The sequence below is a fragment of the Perna viridis genome, chromosome 11 (assembly GCF_037379345.1).
Source record: "Perna viridis isolate PV_CMFRI_1.1 ecotype Kerala chromosome 11, ASM3737934v1, whole genome shotgun sequence".
Taxonomy (NCBI): Eukaryota; Metazoa; Mollusca; class Bivalvia; order Mytilida; family Mytilidae; genus Perna; species Perna viridis.
The window spans coordinates 16,205,737-16,223,447 of record NC_142455.1 but is presented as its reverse complement, the minus strand read 5'-3'; the positions used below and the strand labels follow the sequence as shown (position 1 = coordinate 16,223,447).

The 17,711-nt window shown below is 30.7% G+C and overlaps 1 protein-coding gene across 1 annotated transcript in view; it reads right to left on the bottom strand.

Moving 5' to 3' along the window:
• Window positions 1–610: 610 nt before the first annotated feature.
• Window positions 611–17,711, bottom strand: part of LOC148603126 (calcitonin gene-related peptide type 1 receptor-like) — a 29,690-nt gene continuing 12,589 nt past the window's right edge. The window contains exons 5-13 of the mRNA XM_088552261.1: window positions 10,471–10,562; window positions 8,193–8,346; window positions 7,161–7,311; window positions 6,696–6,756; window positions 4,546–4,612; window positions 3,928–4,010; window positions 2,973–3,108; window positions 1,822–1,863; window positions 611–1,187 (exon numbers count right to left, since the gene is read on the bottom strand). Coding sequence (XP_088408387.1) covers window positions 963–1,187; window positions 1,822–1,863; window positions 2,973–3,108; window positions 3,928–4,010; window positions 4,546–4,612; window positions 6,696–6,756; window positions 7,161–7,311; window positions 8,193–8,346; window positions 10,471–10,562 — 1,011 coding nt within the window. The 3' untranslated portion in view covers window positions 611–962. The remainder of the gene's footprint in view (window positions 1,188–1,821; window positions 1,864–2,972; window positions 3,109–3,927; window positions 4,011–4,545; window positions 4,613–6,695; window positions 6,757–7,160; window positions 7,312–8,192; window positions 8,347–10,470; window positions 10,563–17,711) is intronic.

Here is a 17,711-nt window from a genome sequence, read left to right as displayed (position 1 = left end):
TTCCATGTCTGATCTTTATCTCTGGATTACATTCTTTTTTACTTTCCGCTAGAATCTTGGTTCCCTTGATTAATCTATTGAATAGAAAACATTTTTGATGTTTAAACAAATATAACAATAACTGATTGTGTTCAAATTTCGCTCTCATTTTAAGTCAATAGAGTAATCCCCCTTTTGATGCTTTATATTGATATAAAAACCTATGCAAGACAGAATATATTTTGTTATTATACCTATAGTTAGCATAACAATGACACTAATTTACAAATAAAGTAAGAAATAGCAACCCAAAAACTTATCGTAAACTATTCACCTCATTTCATGACTACAATTCGCTAGGGATTTGCAGTACAAGACTGACACCTAATCAGAGTTAGCTTTCTTTCATCTATTTTTATTAAGACCAGAAGAACAAATGGTACGGTAAAAGCAGATTAGCGTTCTGCATGACAGAGTCGAACAATAGTTAGATTCCGTGACAGTTGTACTTCAATTTGATTGTTTCTCTCAATTAGTATCGAATGGATTAATAAGTATAGGCTTTTCTTCTTTCTTTTATTCAAAATATTATGATAATAATGAGGTACTAGCATGTAATGTAAGTCAAATATTATATAAAAAAAACAATTTTCGTAAACTGGGTTTGATGCAAGTTTAAACAAACTAAGATGCAACTATACTAACACATTTAGAAAACCGTAGTTCGACAATGTTCTTATTTGCAAGAAAAATAAAACCACGAATTCAGTCGTTGTTTTAACATAATAAAACGTAACACATCAATATTTTTATGTGGTTTACTTCAATATACTTTTTTGAGGTATGTAAATGTTTTATTGGTCTAATATCCTCAGCACACCACCAGTTTTGAATTACAGTCTTTTATAATAATTTATGATCTATTCATATCAATGAGTTAGTAACTGTGAGCGTTATAACAGTGTGTGTGTGAAAGTTTCCGTTTACACACTCGCTATAGAATTATCAGAATTGTGTTCATCCTTTATTCCATTAGCTGTTAGTTTCAAACAGATTTCTTCATCTTTTGTTGTTACTTTGTGAGCTTTGAAATCCATATCAGATCGAAGTGATAGCGTTTGGTTAAATGTCAAAGTCATCCGTCTACCGCGTGATGTAAGACGTTCACTGATTTGGCGTCGCCAGGTTCTCCGAAGTTTTCCATTCACCTTTAAAAATATGGTTGATAAATTTAAAACAGTCGGTTCTGGAATAACATTAAACGGTTACACTATATATATATATATATGTAATACATATCAGAAATGATGAAGATAATATAGTAAGTAAAGTTGAAGCTGAAGATATGGATAGTTATTATCTTTATTTGAAGAGGGTGTCTTCGATCGATGATACAAACTTTCCTTCAAAAAGATTGTTACTCAATATATCTACTTACACTCAAGATAAAATATTTTTAATTACCCCGTCTTGTGAAGTGTCCCATTTTTGGAAATGGCAGAATCAAATTTTTGACTTGCATTCAATCATTCATATAAATCGATTTGACTTATGTTTTGGCGTAAAAATTTAAATTAAAAATATGATATGAGGTTTAGATAAAAATACGAAATACATAGGGTACTTTTGTATATTTTGTAATACATAATGTAAGTCTTTCCTATATTCACATTAGTTGTCAGACTATGTGTGCTTCATATTTGCAAAGAATAACCAAGAGAACCAAGGTTCTAGTGGTAATAAAAAAAATGTAATTAACGACAAAGTCAAAGAAATTATCTACGAACTCCTAGCTTATGCCGATATAAGCAGATTATGTGTAATGTACTCAGGGTAACTTACCTCATTATTAAAAAAGCAGAACAGCAACGCTATCAAAAATCCCTGTAAAACGAAAAGCGAATGAGGGGAATGGGTTTTAACAAAAAGTAGTATTTGGAGGATAAAAGCCCAGTTATTCTACTACAATATAAAAAGGAATAACAAATTAAAAGATAAATGTTCTATATTGGTATATCCTACTCAATATTTAGTTGTTTATTAAAACAATTTGTACAAAATTATCTTCCAATAGTAGGTATAGTTCTATTTAGTCAATGTTCCATATTTCTAGAAAAAAAAATAGGAATTTTGTTAGTCTAAAATGTTCAATAACTGCACGTAGATTTTTCTTTCAAATTTGTTAGAAGACGTTCTAGAATTTTTGGGTTGCATGGGTACACTATCTTAAGGTTATTACTTCGTAAAACGCAAAATCAAAGCATAGAAATATCTATGAATGATGGTCTGGTCTCACGCAGCTCTATATAATAGTGGTAAATTGTATCTTTTTTAATTTCATGTCTTGTATTTTGGTTATATGCATTTCGAAACGGTACACAAATGCGCTGAACTGGATGGATACACTTATCAGGAATACATACATTTATCATATTTTGAAAAGTATGTATGCAAATGTTGACTTCTTATGTGATATTGTAGTTTTGTGACGGTCATGTCATGTCTCATTTGTTTCTTTTTCTTTTAAATAACTTTATTCTTCAATCTTATTGGCTTTATTTTAAATTTTTTAAAGTTTTATTGCATTATATGTTTAAAAGTGACGTTAACTTTTTATGAGATGTTCATTAAGAAACCAGACAGTTCCTATTTAATTTTATCCCACTATTTTTTTACCCAATGTAATATGATATGTCCAATAGTACAATCAACAATAGATGGCTCAAAAAATTATTTTCAGTTCCCTAAAAAAAGCAACAAAATTTTGCACAAAATGAAAGAGAATCTCCCGTTTTTAATGAATTTCAGTGCTTTCTATCTATTTTTCTCTTTAACCGTTGCAGTTAATCAAAAACTAACATTCAACTTTGATAAAGGATGCAAATACGTTATAAAATAGATAAAAACATTTTGAATATAAAATTTGTCATGTGCATCCCACTGCCTGGCTTTAACGTGTACACTGTCTTTACATCATTTTTTCTCTACTTTACCTGTAAATTGTCTAAACATATTGTGAATCTTTCATATTCATGTCCACCTTTGTACGACAATGGAACCCTGTATATTTTAACGAATAAGTGCACACCAAATAATGGTATCAACACAAAGGTTGCCTTCACTGCTCGTCTGGAATGTCAGAGAAAATATGTTTTTACAGATCAACGATTGGTGCTTCTGGTCCATGCTCCCAGTTTTTAGTGGCGTCCGAGTTGCTCATTTGCTTTTTGTTACTTTGTATCTATGATTTTAGTTACTTTATGTTCTTTGTTGTGTATGTCTGTTTTCCATTTCTACTCTTTAATATTTTGATTCCAGAAAATCAGAGGACGCTCACCCTACTGGTGAACCTGGTTCATGCTTCCGGTTTTTAGTGTTGTCCGAGTTGCTCATTCACTTCTGTTACTTTGTATGTATTATTTTGGTTATTTTATGGTCTTTGGTTTTTGTGTTCGTTTTTCCATGTCATGTTTATGTCCTGGATTACATTCTTTTGTTATTGCTAGATTCTTGGTTCGCTTAATTACTGTTTTATCTATTTGAAATAGAGATGTATGATAATACTCATGATAAATCATTTAATTACTTTCCTTTATTCTTGTTTACTTCCCATTCACTTGTTTTATTTCGATAGACTCTTTTGTGCTAGCTGTAGAATAGTCGATGAACATGCATACAACATTCTTATTACACACTTTCGCGAGGAAAATGCATTTGTTCTACCCAGGCTCCACCTCGCGGATGTGTATACTAAGCATGCTCGTCAACTTACCACAAAAGGGTCTATTGATTAATTACTTTAATTAAGATGTTTTGGTGATTGGAAATATATTAATGATTACAACGATCTTTATCGTTTGAAGCTTTTTCATTAACTAAAAAATAAGAACAAAAAACAAAACTTTGAATAAATACTTTGGTTGCAGAATGATTTGATATCGTTATTACCTGAAGTTGCTGGGTTCATTTGGGTGGGATTGTATTTGAGTGAGCAATATTCTGACAATATTACACAGGAAAAATGTGTTTGCCTGAGAGAAAAAAAATACGAGGTAGAATACTAGTTTTAATTGTACATGTAGTGATATATGTTACTACAGCTTTAAAGGTTGTAACATATATAAAATTTCTTCAAATATAGTAGTAATGATTTCTTAAAACAAATGTTTTATTTATGTACTTGAAAGCAAGCATTTCTATCGGATTTCCCTGTACCAAAGTAGGATCTTTGCAGTTGTTTTCAACTTTCCGGTATTTGCCTTCATATTGCCATTTGACTATTGTGTAGAGTTAGTTCGGTATTATTTGTCATCCTTCATTTTGATATTAATAGTGTGTATTTTGTTATTAGTCACATTAATAACATTTTAAATTATTGATGTCATTTTTTGTTTATTTGCTACCTTATTTTGTTGAGAAAATGTTTCATTTTCCCATTTTGTAAAGTCTACTTCGGAAACCTCGTTCAAGTAATGTCAAGATTCGCGATCATTGGTCATATCATTCAGTTCCCTTCAAGGGCTATAACAAGTGTGATAAACAAATGGTGTAAGTTGTAATGCTTACCAAAATAAAACCCAGGTTCGGAGTGTAAAATATCCATTCAGTAGACTTAAAATTTTCCAACCAACAACTGTAAAATGAAGTGTAAAAAGTTTGTAGCGAGTAAATAATTACGATTTTGAATTGGGAAATATCTTTAAACAAGAATACAGAAAGAGGTGAATATAATTAAAAAAAACTAGTACAATATATGTAAATAAGTATCGCGTACGGTATCATTGTAATTGAGGGTAGCAATGCTAAACGTTTAGAGAGAAAACTAGTGAGTTTCGAAATTTCGGCATTTTAACGTTTTATTTGAAGTACTTCTCCGTCTTAGAATCGGGTAAAATGTATATAAGGTATGGCACATGCAGGACAAAAACGTATTAACAATTAATTATACCTGATAACAACAAAAAATAACCATCAAAGTGTTTGTAAATTTTGCCTCTTTATGACATTGATAGGTCAAATTAACGGAAAAATGGAGGAAAATTTTCCTGCACTCTTTCCCTGTATAAGCAGTCAGAAAATATCTACGTCACAGATGTTTACGGATAAACTTAAATAGCTTTTTGGTTGTTTTCTAGATGTACTGAATCAATGATGTCTGACATTTGCTTACATGTTGTGCCTTAATCTCTTCTTCTCTTCTATTTATTTTGGGTTGAATTTATAGGGCGAAAGTCCCAAATTTGCGATTTCTTCGGACATCGTATTCAATCACCTATTTACATTCACTTTACAAACCGACTACGTGACGTCACAGTTCAACCGATCATTCAAATTTCCTAATAAATCTCGATTAATTAATTAAGACAAGGAAATTATTTTGTTTCAATTTGATTTTCATGAATATGCAATAGATTAGTTTTGATATTTATGACTTATACAATAACATGGTCTTCTCCTTTAAGATTTGGACTTCTTACTCATTTGTTGCTTTAGGTTACGATTTTATATATTTCAACAACTACAAAACAAAAATACAAAAGCTGCTATACCGAGCAACAGGTTGCTAGAGTTGCTATTGATTGTTCTTGAAAACATATTTTTCACTTCTGACCCGAAGCCATTGGCATTCCGTCGGACATTTAGTGTACCCTTCTCCAAGCCGGTCTCTTTCTTCATTCATGTGAATCAGAGTTTAATCAGAATCTTGTGATAGACAAAAACGTTAATTTTCACATTTCGATACAATGACGATGTTCTCTCGATTAATATTGCTTAATTTGGAGAATGGCGTCCCTTAAAAATCTAAATTTAAAAAAAAAAGAAATATTGATGGAGCGTCCTCTGTGTCATTTTTTTATACCTTTACCATTGAATTTGACGACAGGTGTCAATGCAGGACAAAAAGGTATGACAAAAGAGACCAACTTGTTTTTAAAATTATAAATTCCCTTTTTTTGTCCAATAATATACAAACATTCTTTGCATATGGTGTCTATATGTCCAGTTTTCTGAAATCTTAAAGCGCAATTATTTCCTGAGAGACAGATATTTGGACGAAGATTATAAAAGATTAGTCTCATACGCTGCCCAAACATATTTCAATACCCAAAACTTATTGAGAAATATTCTTGTTCTGACAAACATGTTAAAGATGATGGAGTGTCAATAAGTTTATGTTCTTTATATTTTTTTTGTATCTTATTATATTCGTATTAAAATTGACGCAAATTCTCCACGAATTCAAAGCTTATTTTACTTCTAATTTTTCTAATATTTTTCTACTATTCTTATTCATTTATTTTTAGTTTCGTCAATACATTTTTACTATTAATTTTTCCAATTTTGACCGTAGTCATTTTTTTGTCGGTTTGTATTTTAATATTCCAGAAAGAGTTAACCGTGATAGAAGCGGGAGGTTTGGTGTGATGTTATACAAAGGTATATAATTTAACCCACCATTTCCGTCGAAAATGACCTTGATCTTTGCGGTGGTTTGCCACTTTTCGGTTTTTCACTTAATATTGTCATAAATAATACAGACTCCTTTTTTTAATACTTCCTTCGAAAATTGGCAAGAATTTATTAATATTTTCGTTCATTTAAAACAAATATCAGCATGCATCACAACAGCAATAAGAAAAAAACTGTTCATGTACTACAAAAACTTTAAATAAACCTACAATTCAAGAAAAGGAAATTTCGATGTGCAAACATACCTTTCATTGGAATACAACCCTCTGATTATAGAATATAGAACAGCTGCAAACAAGGGAATACCTAAAACATTTATAGATGTAATAATTACATCCGAAATGCAACCATCTACAAGTCAAGACATAATATTTGATATCTCAGATATAATTGACCCTAAACTTTGAATCTGCATTTTATATAGATTTCGATATTCAAATTTACGTGAAAAAAAGAACTCCAAAAAATATAAGGTATAATTAAAAAGAAACACAGTTTTACAGAATATAAAACTTATTTTTAAACAGTGGCCGTTAAGTGCATGGTAGTATGATTGGTTTATCATTTTACAGTGTTTAATTTTCACATGGTGTGGCTTAATTTTTCAAAAGTTGCAGAAAGCATTAAAATCTTCACACAGCTGTGTATTTTACACAAGCATCACTACTATTGTAAAATTTTGTGTGAGCAAAATATCTTTCTTTACTTACCCCAACCAAATATCGTTAGGCCTATAAGTGAACTTGGTGGTGAGAATGCATTGCTTAGTAACTGGTGGAGGTAGAATCCTTCACAGAACATCATAGAGTAAGTACAACTTGTCAAATAGATTCTTAGAAATGCTAAGAATCTGCACCATGGCTGTAAAGATACATGCGCAATGGACATCAGATATAGGAAGTTAGTTTTAGAGTAAATTTATTCCTGATTGCATTGTTATGGCAAGTGTCCAAAAAAAAAAGAAATTAACCTATGCTTTATTTCAAGCTTGTCCAATAACTAGTTGATGATTTTTTTAAGCGTAGAGATCATTTGAGAATGAATTGAAAATGAAAGACAATTAATTCTATTGTTGATTGTTAATGTTAATTAGTGTTGTTGTCTCTTTGGCAAATTTATCGTTCCCACTTCTTCTTTGTTGACATTAATTATTTCTTTATATAGTTGCGGGACAATTTTTATGCTTAAAGTTTAATTCATCAAAACATGCAGTTCTTATGATCTACGCTATATATTTGAATTTTCAGAATGTCTAGAATAATTGTAAAGTGTAAGTATTCGTAAGAATCGGGTAAAATGGGGAAAATCTGAATTATGCACATCAAAACCCCATTGTTCTGACAATACAATGTCACTTCATGATAATTTCTCTATTTGAAAAGACCATAATTTGATCTCTGCATCACTAGATTGGCTCAGAAATTTTATAATAGAATGTTAGAAAAACAAGACTTTTGACAGAGTTATCTGCCCTTGATATTGTCATTTACAATGTTTTATGAAATAATATCTCAATTTACCAAAGTGATATTAAAATTCTTGCTTCTTTTCATTGATTCTGATGGTGCAAGTAGTCAAGTTACTATCAAAAACTATCAATTGGTGGGTTTTTTTTTCACACCAGAATTGCCATGATTAATGCAATCAATCAACAAGCTCACTTTATGCAACAAAATAATCTAGAAACACATATTTTTTTTTATTTTATATTTTTTTAAAGTCGTAATAAAGATAAGAAGTACCGGGTTTCGTGTCAGTGTTGTGGTATAAATAGTGTCCGTTGATAATCTGTCATACGTAACAAGAATATCCCATAACATGGATACAATCTCTTTCATAAACAAGGCAAGGAAGAAGTGAGTATGGAGTCTTATTCGGCATTGTTTTCGTAAAGAGCTGTGAAAAAAATTAATTGTTAATACATCTTACATATCATAAATGACATTATATTCATTTATATTTGAGACAGTCCTTTCACTATATACTATTATTACTCTTGAACGATTTATTGTTTATGAATTATTAAGAAGCTGTCTTTATAAGAATCATGCAAAATCTGAAAAATATGATACATCCTAAAAAAGGCTACATATTTTTATTTTTGTAATTAAGTCATTTTATGGGTCTATGAAATGTGATTCTGCCTGCTCTTAGGATATAATCAACATTGAAAATCCAGTCGATTCTATTGTATTTGAGCGCAAATTACAGAGTTATCTCCCTTAATTTTGAAATCTACAGTGCATTATATATAATTTGTATCTCCTAAGAGCACGGGTTATATGAAAAACCACATCCTAATTTCTGTTTCTATTACATTTCAAACAAAATATCAAAATAAAATTATGTAGGGTTTTTACCAATGAATCACATTTTGCATGATCCTTAGCTGGAGTGCTACTTAATAATGTGTTTAATAGACTTCTTCAATTATTATTTTTATCATTGTTCTTATTTCTTATTTGTTTTCTGTCATGGACAAGCAACTGAACGTTTTGCTTTTGTTACAAAATATAATATGTAACTAATACTTTACGATAGAGACTTATACATAAATGCGCGTGTAGAAGACAAAACAAAATCCGCCCATTTCTCAAACTACCGGTTTAATTTTAACGTTACACATGTACAAAAATTTCATTTACATTCGAAAAAAAATAAATGTTGCCATAATAATGGTTGCCGTTATGTAATATGACATGAATAGATAATATCTTTATTTTTCTAGCGATTGTTTGAATGAATGGAGCGTAATACATTCAAACAAAGTAACGTTAACAAATAACAGATAGCTACTATAGGCCAATTAGTTGTTTTTACGATTTAGTATGCTAAGCCAATTTTGCGGCTTTTTAACATTGCGTCCAACACTCTCTAAAATATATTTTCCTTTCGCGTTCTCTTTTCTTCTCGCTCAACTCTCAAAAATACGTAAACGTTTGTTTACATTAGTTCGTGTTATTACATAATAAATTAAACATCTTATCATGGCAATAATTTTGTTCTTTTTCTGTGTAATAAAAATGGAATAATAAAACAGAATGAACCTTGTCAGTTTTACTATTTCAACGTAACGCTTTTTGTATATTTGTTTAGGTATTGATACTTCGTTCAAGTTTCCATATTTGCATGAAAAGCAGAATTTTCAGGAAGTTTAAAAAGGGCAGTTTACTTCAAATTACAATGAATTAAATCATGGCAGATTCTTATATTATAGTATGATAATGCGGATCCAGTCGTATTGTCAAAGCTAAATCCCCGGAAGGAAATAATGTAAGAATGACAAATAAGATTCTTAAACTATTATTTTGACCACGTTTCTGTTTAAATAAGAGAAATTCGTTTTAGACATACAAATGAATCAGTCATATGTTGATGTACACAAAGGTTTATTGATTGGAACGTCAAGTGAAGAAGTTTGACTCTTTGACCGGTCGTTTAGTGTTCCTTCATAACAGGAAATTCACAGTATGACAATTGTTCGATTTTTCTTTATAAACAAAGTCGTTTTCACTAAAGAATTATCATTCATTCATTCAATAATTATTCTTTTAAAAGCAAGAAGCTTGATATCGAATCACTTTCTTTTATTTTTTGTTTTAAAATACTCTATTTCAGTACAAATCACAACACGAAGTGGTTTGTTGTTTAAGAAAGGATTATTTCGTCGCTTCTCCTGAAGCACGGAAACACGAAAATATTAACTAAACTAGTTTTAAGTGAAAAAAAAAATACAAAAGCTACATATTACTGGAGAATTGTTTTAACTGTAAAAGTCTATTTACTTTAGCTACCAATTCAATCTTGTAACTTCATATGAAGCAATAATTTCCTTTGTAAACATACGTTCATAGCTGAAAGATAACGTTTAAAACGTTTTTGTCTACACAAATAGTGTGAAAAGGAGTAAGAATATTCACTGTATTCACCTGTATTACTGTAAGAGAAGCCATTTTTTCTGTCAATTTTTCAACTAGTTTTTAATTGTAATGAATGTATGATGTGTTTAGAAATACTTACTGGTATCGCAGAAAGATAATGATGGCTGGAAACAGAAGAACTATGCTCACAGCACTGCAAGCGATACTGATGTACACAGATGTTTTCAGTTCCTGAAAGCATTATTATAAATTTAAACTTAGTAGATAGTATATCTGTGTTGAATGGTCATATATATAGACAATATGTGCTAAAGTAAAATAATCTGTTTTACAACCAGACTTAACCGTTTTGTGTTGACATAATTTGTCACGTCCCGTGTCTCCAATTCCCCATTAATATGTACAACCTATTTACACAGCAAGATCAACTGAGATCATATGTAATTAATTCAGTGATTTAGTTAACGATAAAATCAAATAAAATTAGAAAATTTATCAGGCTATGATGTGCAGAAATAATGCGATTTTTAATATACCGTTTACCGGGAAGTTTTCGCGCTAATTTTGGAGATTTTCCGGGTTGCCTGAAAACGCCAAAATAAATAAAACAACAAATGTTAGAGGACTTCGTGACCATCCATCAAAATTTATTTGCTATTTTTTTTCGTTTGCCTCGAAATCACACAAACATAACCCGCCATGCAATATCATTCTAAAATATAGTTGTATAAGTCTACATAATTAGGCCGTAGAAATACAAAGATTATTCCCAGTCTATTGTTTTGATATGTTTTAATTTGCAAATGACAAACTGAAACAAAGGTACCTGATCTTATTCAAGATTAGTTTCAGTGATTAAAATCCATCAAATGTACACAATATCCTATTACTGATGGAAATTGCTTAATGATTGCAATCAATGTTTCATTTTCGACTTTTTCTAAAATCGACTGTTGGATCTTGATATCAAAGTTTTAATGAATTCCATGTAACATGTTTAAGAAAACTCTGTAAGATTGATCGGTCCTTACGATAAAAATAAAATTACAAATCAAGAAAATTTACGATAATGACATCTTTTCTTGAATATGATTGATAGCATGCATTTAATCAGGCGGTTTTGAGTTATACAACTCTGAGTGATAATCTTAATTTCAAGTTGTAATTCGGTCAATATGCAAACAATACCAAATATAAGCTGAAATACAACTGATTATAAAAAGATCGTTCAGCATTTTTTTCGACTTGAACGCAACACATAAACTGACCACATACTAACCTAACTGCGGCTGGTTGTACTACGTTGGTTACAAATTATTGAAGGGATACTAGGGTTAAGACATAGTAATATGTTTCGCTATGCTTCTCATCTGGTAGCGCTTTTGGTCCCCGCCTTTGCTTTTTAGTAACAATATTTTGATGAACAGTATTGTAGTCTCTTTTTTGTAAATATTTTGTTATTTTCTAGTCTTAGTTTGTTATTATGTTTTATGATTTTTCAATAAATGATCTTTTTGACTAAGAAGAATTCTTTTTCATGCAAACATAGTTCAGACCCCCTCTTAGCTGAGTCGAGGGTTTTCCTTCTTTAAGTCAGAAAGTTCTAGAAAAGCAACTCCCTGAATGTTAGAAGAGCAGAAGACGCGTTTCCTACCGGTGCACCAGGTCCATGTTTTAATGGGAGTTCGAGTTGCTCATTTACTTTTGTTGCTTTGTGCTTATTATTTCGGTTGTTTTATTTCCTTGTTGTGTGTGTGTGTGTGTGTGTGTGTGTGTGTGTGTGTGTGTGTGTGTTTTCCCAATCTGATCTTTGTCCCTGGATTACAGTCTTTTGATTTCCAATAGATCTTGATTCCTTTCATTACTCTTTCAACGTTACTACTAAAAAAAAATATTCTAATTATCTATATAATGTTGAAAAACCGTGTAAAAACTCGTGCAATATCATCACGATTTACAATTAAACTGTATAATAACCATTATTATCATAAAGTGCAATGATACAAGATGTGAATAAACGATTTATAGACAAAGCATTATTGTTTGATTTGCAATAATGCATCTTGAAAAATGCCAATTTAGAACAGTAATAGTTTTCCGACACTAGGATATTGTTGCTGCGAAAATAATTTCTCTTTTGAGAAAAATGTGGTCTGAATTAAGAAATAATCATTTCCGTCGACACAAAACATCACGATAATTCCATCATTTACAATATAATACTTTAGGAAAAGCCTTGTAAATTGCTTTAATAGACATTTTATTCGGAACACTTAATTCAAACTGAAGCAAACATTAAAATTGTTCCCTGTAGAGCCGTCAAACTAGCAAAACCGTTTAAGGAACGAATGTCAATACTTAAATGCACAGCCCGGTTATACCAACTAAGATAAGAATTTAAAATAAGAAACAAATAACAAAGAAGCATGAACAAAAATACTTTGAATAGAATTAAGTTGATCATGAAAATAACAAGATCTGCTGTTGAAAATAAAAAAAAACACAAATCAATTGTTTTACATGCATACATGTGTTACAAAATCTTAATTATAGACAAGAAAATTTTTTTTTAAAGTGGAAAATTTGTCTGTAGGATGACCGAACTTGTTTTCAGGCACTTATGTTGTAATAGTTTTTATCAAATTAATCTAAATATATTTAGCCATAATGTTGAATAAAACCACCTGCATCAACCTTTAGGCATTCCCTATACTATTAGTTTTATGGCTTTAATCATTAAATGACAAATCACTGATCGTAAATAAAAGACGTCAATTTACTACTAATGCTTCTTTTTAAACAAAGTAATTTACTCACAGAACCCTAATGACAAAGTATATCTAAAGGGTAACAAAACTGGATCATACCATCTTAATCAATAGAGGAAATAATTTATAAAAATCAAAATGAAGTATAGAAATCAGTGGAATTTAGTCATTCAACATCTATAAAGTCTATCTTCGTAAATGTTTGTCTGCGGTAAAAATAAGTATAACTTTAAAAACCCTACTAATTAGATAAGCTTCATTTTAATTTAAATTCGCAATCTGGCGATAAGTTAATGGTTATACTACCAAGTTAAAAAGCAAGCTGTTTCAAACCGCATACACGGAAACACTTATTTTAATGCAGATTAGTAGATCGACTGTTGGTGTAGGTTTTGAGTGAAAAAGATATCCTGGTTCTTTGTTTGCTTTCTACTACCATACTTCAGATTTTACAAAACTAACATTCATCTTACAAATACTTGGATTAATAATGATCCCAGACTTAAGACCAAAAGCGGTTTCGTTACTATATCATTTGTTTTACGACTTAATGTTAATTAAGACCCCTCGCCATAAAATTTGTAAAAATATATATATCAACTACTTCATGTGAAACCACAAAACGGCTTAATCAATTCTCACTGTTGATCATGATAAATGTACAAGTGTTTGTTAAAATCTAGTTAGTGTTGTCGTGATTATTATTCTAGAAAATAAAGCAGATCTTTGTGATATCATGAATTAATAGATGTTTAATGAAGACAAAATATAAGCTTGTTACTTCATTTAATGTAATAAGATTACAAATTCGGCTTTCATACAAAATACATTAAACTTATTTGTGAAGTTTTAATGCAAGATATTATATCGATGACGAAACAATTGATAAACTTCGTACAAAAAATCGGTATGACTAAGTCGACAATTTTTTATTTATGTATAATGTATACATTTGAAATATATTGTAAATACAATAATACCAATCATACATATTGCAAATTTCAATATGTTGTACACCTATCACAAGAAGTAACATCTCCATGTACAATACAAGAATAACCGCCTTGGTGTAGTCTGTATAATGATATTTACTTTTTCGGTATTTGTGCATATCGTTTCCCCTTCATAATTTGCTTTAAAGTTCGGTTATTCGGAATTTCCTATAAAGTACATATAAGAACAACCTACGCACATCTCACCGAGTAACCATATTAATGTATATATCGTAACGGAAATATATTTAACATTTAACATGATCTGACTTATCTATCACATATTTTGTTATTTAACATTCACAAAGCAGTTTTCTTGGTTCTAGAATTCACTGACCAATACTAAAGAAACTGTATCACCTAACACGTTCATTCTTTTCACAAAGGTTTGTCTACCCCGAACTTGACTTTTTGTGAGCAACCCGGCGGGTGTTTCTAGAAAAGCAGAGAACGCTTACCCTACCGGTGCACCTGGTCCATGCTCCCAGTTTTTAGTGGAGTCCGAGTTGCTCATTTGCTTTTGTTACTTTGTACGTATGATTTTAGTTACTTTGTGTTCTTTGGTGTGTATGTCTGTTTTCCATGTCTGGTCTTTGCCCTGGATTGCATTCTTTTGATTACCGCTATAACCTTGGTTCGCTTGATTTCTCTTTTTATTATTGATCTCGTGGGAATATGATAACTATTTGGAAACCCATTGTCATGGCTGTCCCTTGTTTTCATATGTTATAGATTACATTAAAAAGATATCTATATCAATCTTTATTGAAAGACGTGTTTACAATGTGTACAATATAATGTACCATGTTTTTTTTATCAAATAAAGTTCTTTTTCTACGACGGTGAAAATGAATTTATTGTCTGGAATTATCTCAATAATTCAACACAAAGAATGTAAAACTAAACAAATTGTTTATACTTGATCATGAAATACAACTAATAAAGAGTAACAATCTTATTGAGATAATTTTTCTATTCAGTTTTATGTATGTCTTGACTAGTGACGTACCAATAAACAGTCAAATAGAGATCCGTATGATTATTTATGCCAAGTGTTCTAGATTCCAGAATTCTATTGATTCTAATTTACCGAGCTTTCAAATCGAATTATAAAAAAAACTTTCTTTTCCTTACTTTAATCCCGATAATTCTTCAGTGTGAAATTATCATAATAAGAAATGTTGTCATGATAGAAATAGGTTTGAGACCTTCTAATCTACGACAGTTCCATATTTTCATAGTTTTTTTTTTAAAACAAATTGACCAAATGATTTTTTTTCGATTTAGATAATAGTGCTTACCGTTTTAGTGAGGTGAATATATAACCAATTGATAGTGAAACATATATAAGAACTTATTTAGATTTTAACATCATATGCTATCAATGCCAAAGTCAGAAATTATAATTCAGCGATCTCATGGTTAAATATGATTAAATAGATTTCAACCACACAAAATCTGAATTTCACAACAGTTTACCTAAGAATTAAGCCAGAAGGAAAACGGTTACATGAAGAGGCTAAAAATGTATATTCCATAATTTGTAATATGTCACCTGGTCCATGCTCCCAGTTTTTAGTGGAGTCCGAGTTGCTCATTTACTTTTGTTACTTTGAATGTATGATTTTAGTTACTTTATGTTCTTTGTTGTGTATGTCTGTTTTCCATGTCTGGTCTTTGTCCCTGGATTGCATTCTTTTGATTACCGCTATAACCTTGGTTCCCTTGATTACTCTTTAAACAATCCACATACATCAATTATGCTTACAATAACGACGAGACCAAGTATGAGTAGTTCAATATATCTTCTTTTTGTATACGTTCCCGCCCATTTTTTGCTTAATGCATACTGATTCTGTTTTCTCCAATGATTGTCCTTAGCCTTTCGAGTTTTTTTTTTACTGCTTTTACTATGACTTATTTCTCATTATTGTAATGTTCTTACATGTACCATCATATTTTCTTATTCAAATCAAAGCAAACATGTATACAGTCGACGTACGAGTAAGAGTAGCAAACCTGAAGGTACTGTCAAGGAAATATCATTGGAAACACCATATGGACAACAGAAGACCAAGTGGTGCAGACAAAATCATTTTTTTTTAATATCATCGCCATGAACTCTTCTTAAGCGTCAGTCTGTGTAAGAATCAGGCAGAGGGTGAAACATAGTATGCAAAAACCCAACGTTATCAATGTTTAATTTGACTATTTGCTTCATTTGAATCAAGAAAATAGGAGACGATTTTTCATATTATGTTGGTAGATTGAGTTATGATTTCACTGAACTACCCTGAAATTGAACATTTTAATGGCAGAAAACTCTGTCAAAATATTTCATTTTTCTACCATTCTATTGGTTACTTAAAAAATAGATTTCCAATAGAAAAAAAACATCATTGAGTGAAACTATATTGTTAAATCGGTTGGGTTTTGACATGCATGTTTCTGCTGGTGCTATGTGAGGACTTTTTCTAACACAATGTTGTGTGAAGTGTCACTAAAAATGAAACACACACTTTGACACATGTGCTGTTGAACATTTTTAACATACTTAACATTTACATGATGATCAAGCATGTTTTGTTTTAAGTCTTTAAGACACATGTAGGACAAACGTCAGAGGTACGTTATACACACGCTCACGTGCGCTATATAGTTGTTTATTGCATATTGAAGTGCGTTGGATATGAGCTGATCGAACTTGAAACGATTGTTTAATGAAGGTGTAACGATAAAGCAACACTAGTCTAACGTATTATCGAACATTCCTCTCCATGATCAATGTATTTTTAACATGGAAGGAAAACACCAGGTGATACTAGCGAGTAGCGAATCAACCGGTTTTGCAAAAGAGTCGAGATATGTCTATCTATGCTTACGTTCACCTTGGGATGATGAATTGAATACCAATCCATTGTATATATGGAAGAGATGCTTCATGGTGCAAAAAAAAAAAACGAAAAAAATGTTTTTTTTATCATTATTACTATTTTCATACACAATATCTTCACATAAAACCGTTATGTCCTCCCTATAAATATTTATTTCAGAGGAAATACATTTGTCTTCCACTTAAGGAGGTAGACCTAGTGTAAGGGACACAACTCTTAAAAATCATTGGAACGTTTGTATTTTGCATTTTACATCAATGTAGTGTATCAATCTAGATTAATTTTATTCTGTTCTGTGTAAAATGAAAGGTTGGTAGTCTGTGGTGAAATTAAATATGAAACAAACATATCACTGATACATAAGTTATGTCCCTTACCCTAGGTTTACCTCCTTAAATCAACTAAATCAAGAAAACTGCATAGTTCATGTTCAATATAAATGTTTGTTTTGTCTAAAAAATGCAACAACCAAATGAAAAACTAACACTTGTTTATGGATAGAAAGTAAAATACATTTGTAATTTCATTGTTTTTTTTTTACATTGATGAATCACCTTCTGTGTAATGCATTTAAAGAAAACTACTTTCATCAGATCGTCAAACGCTATGCATGCTTTCTGTGTACGTTAGACGAGTGGACAACGTTGTCCATATAAAGCATATGTCATGTACGCATACGAAACGCGTTGAACACATCGCAGTTATATGCTCCCTATCCACTACAGA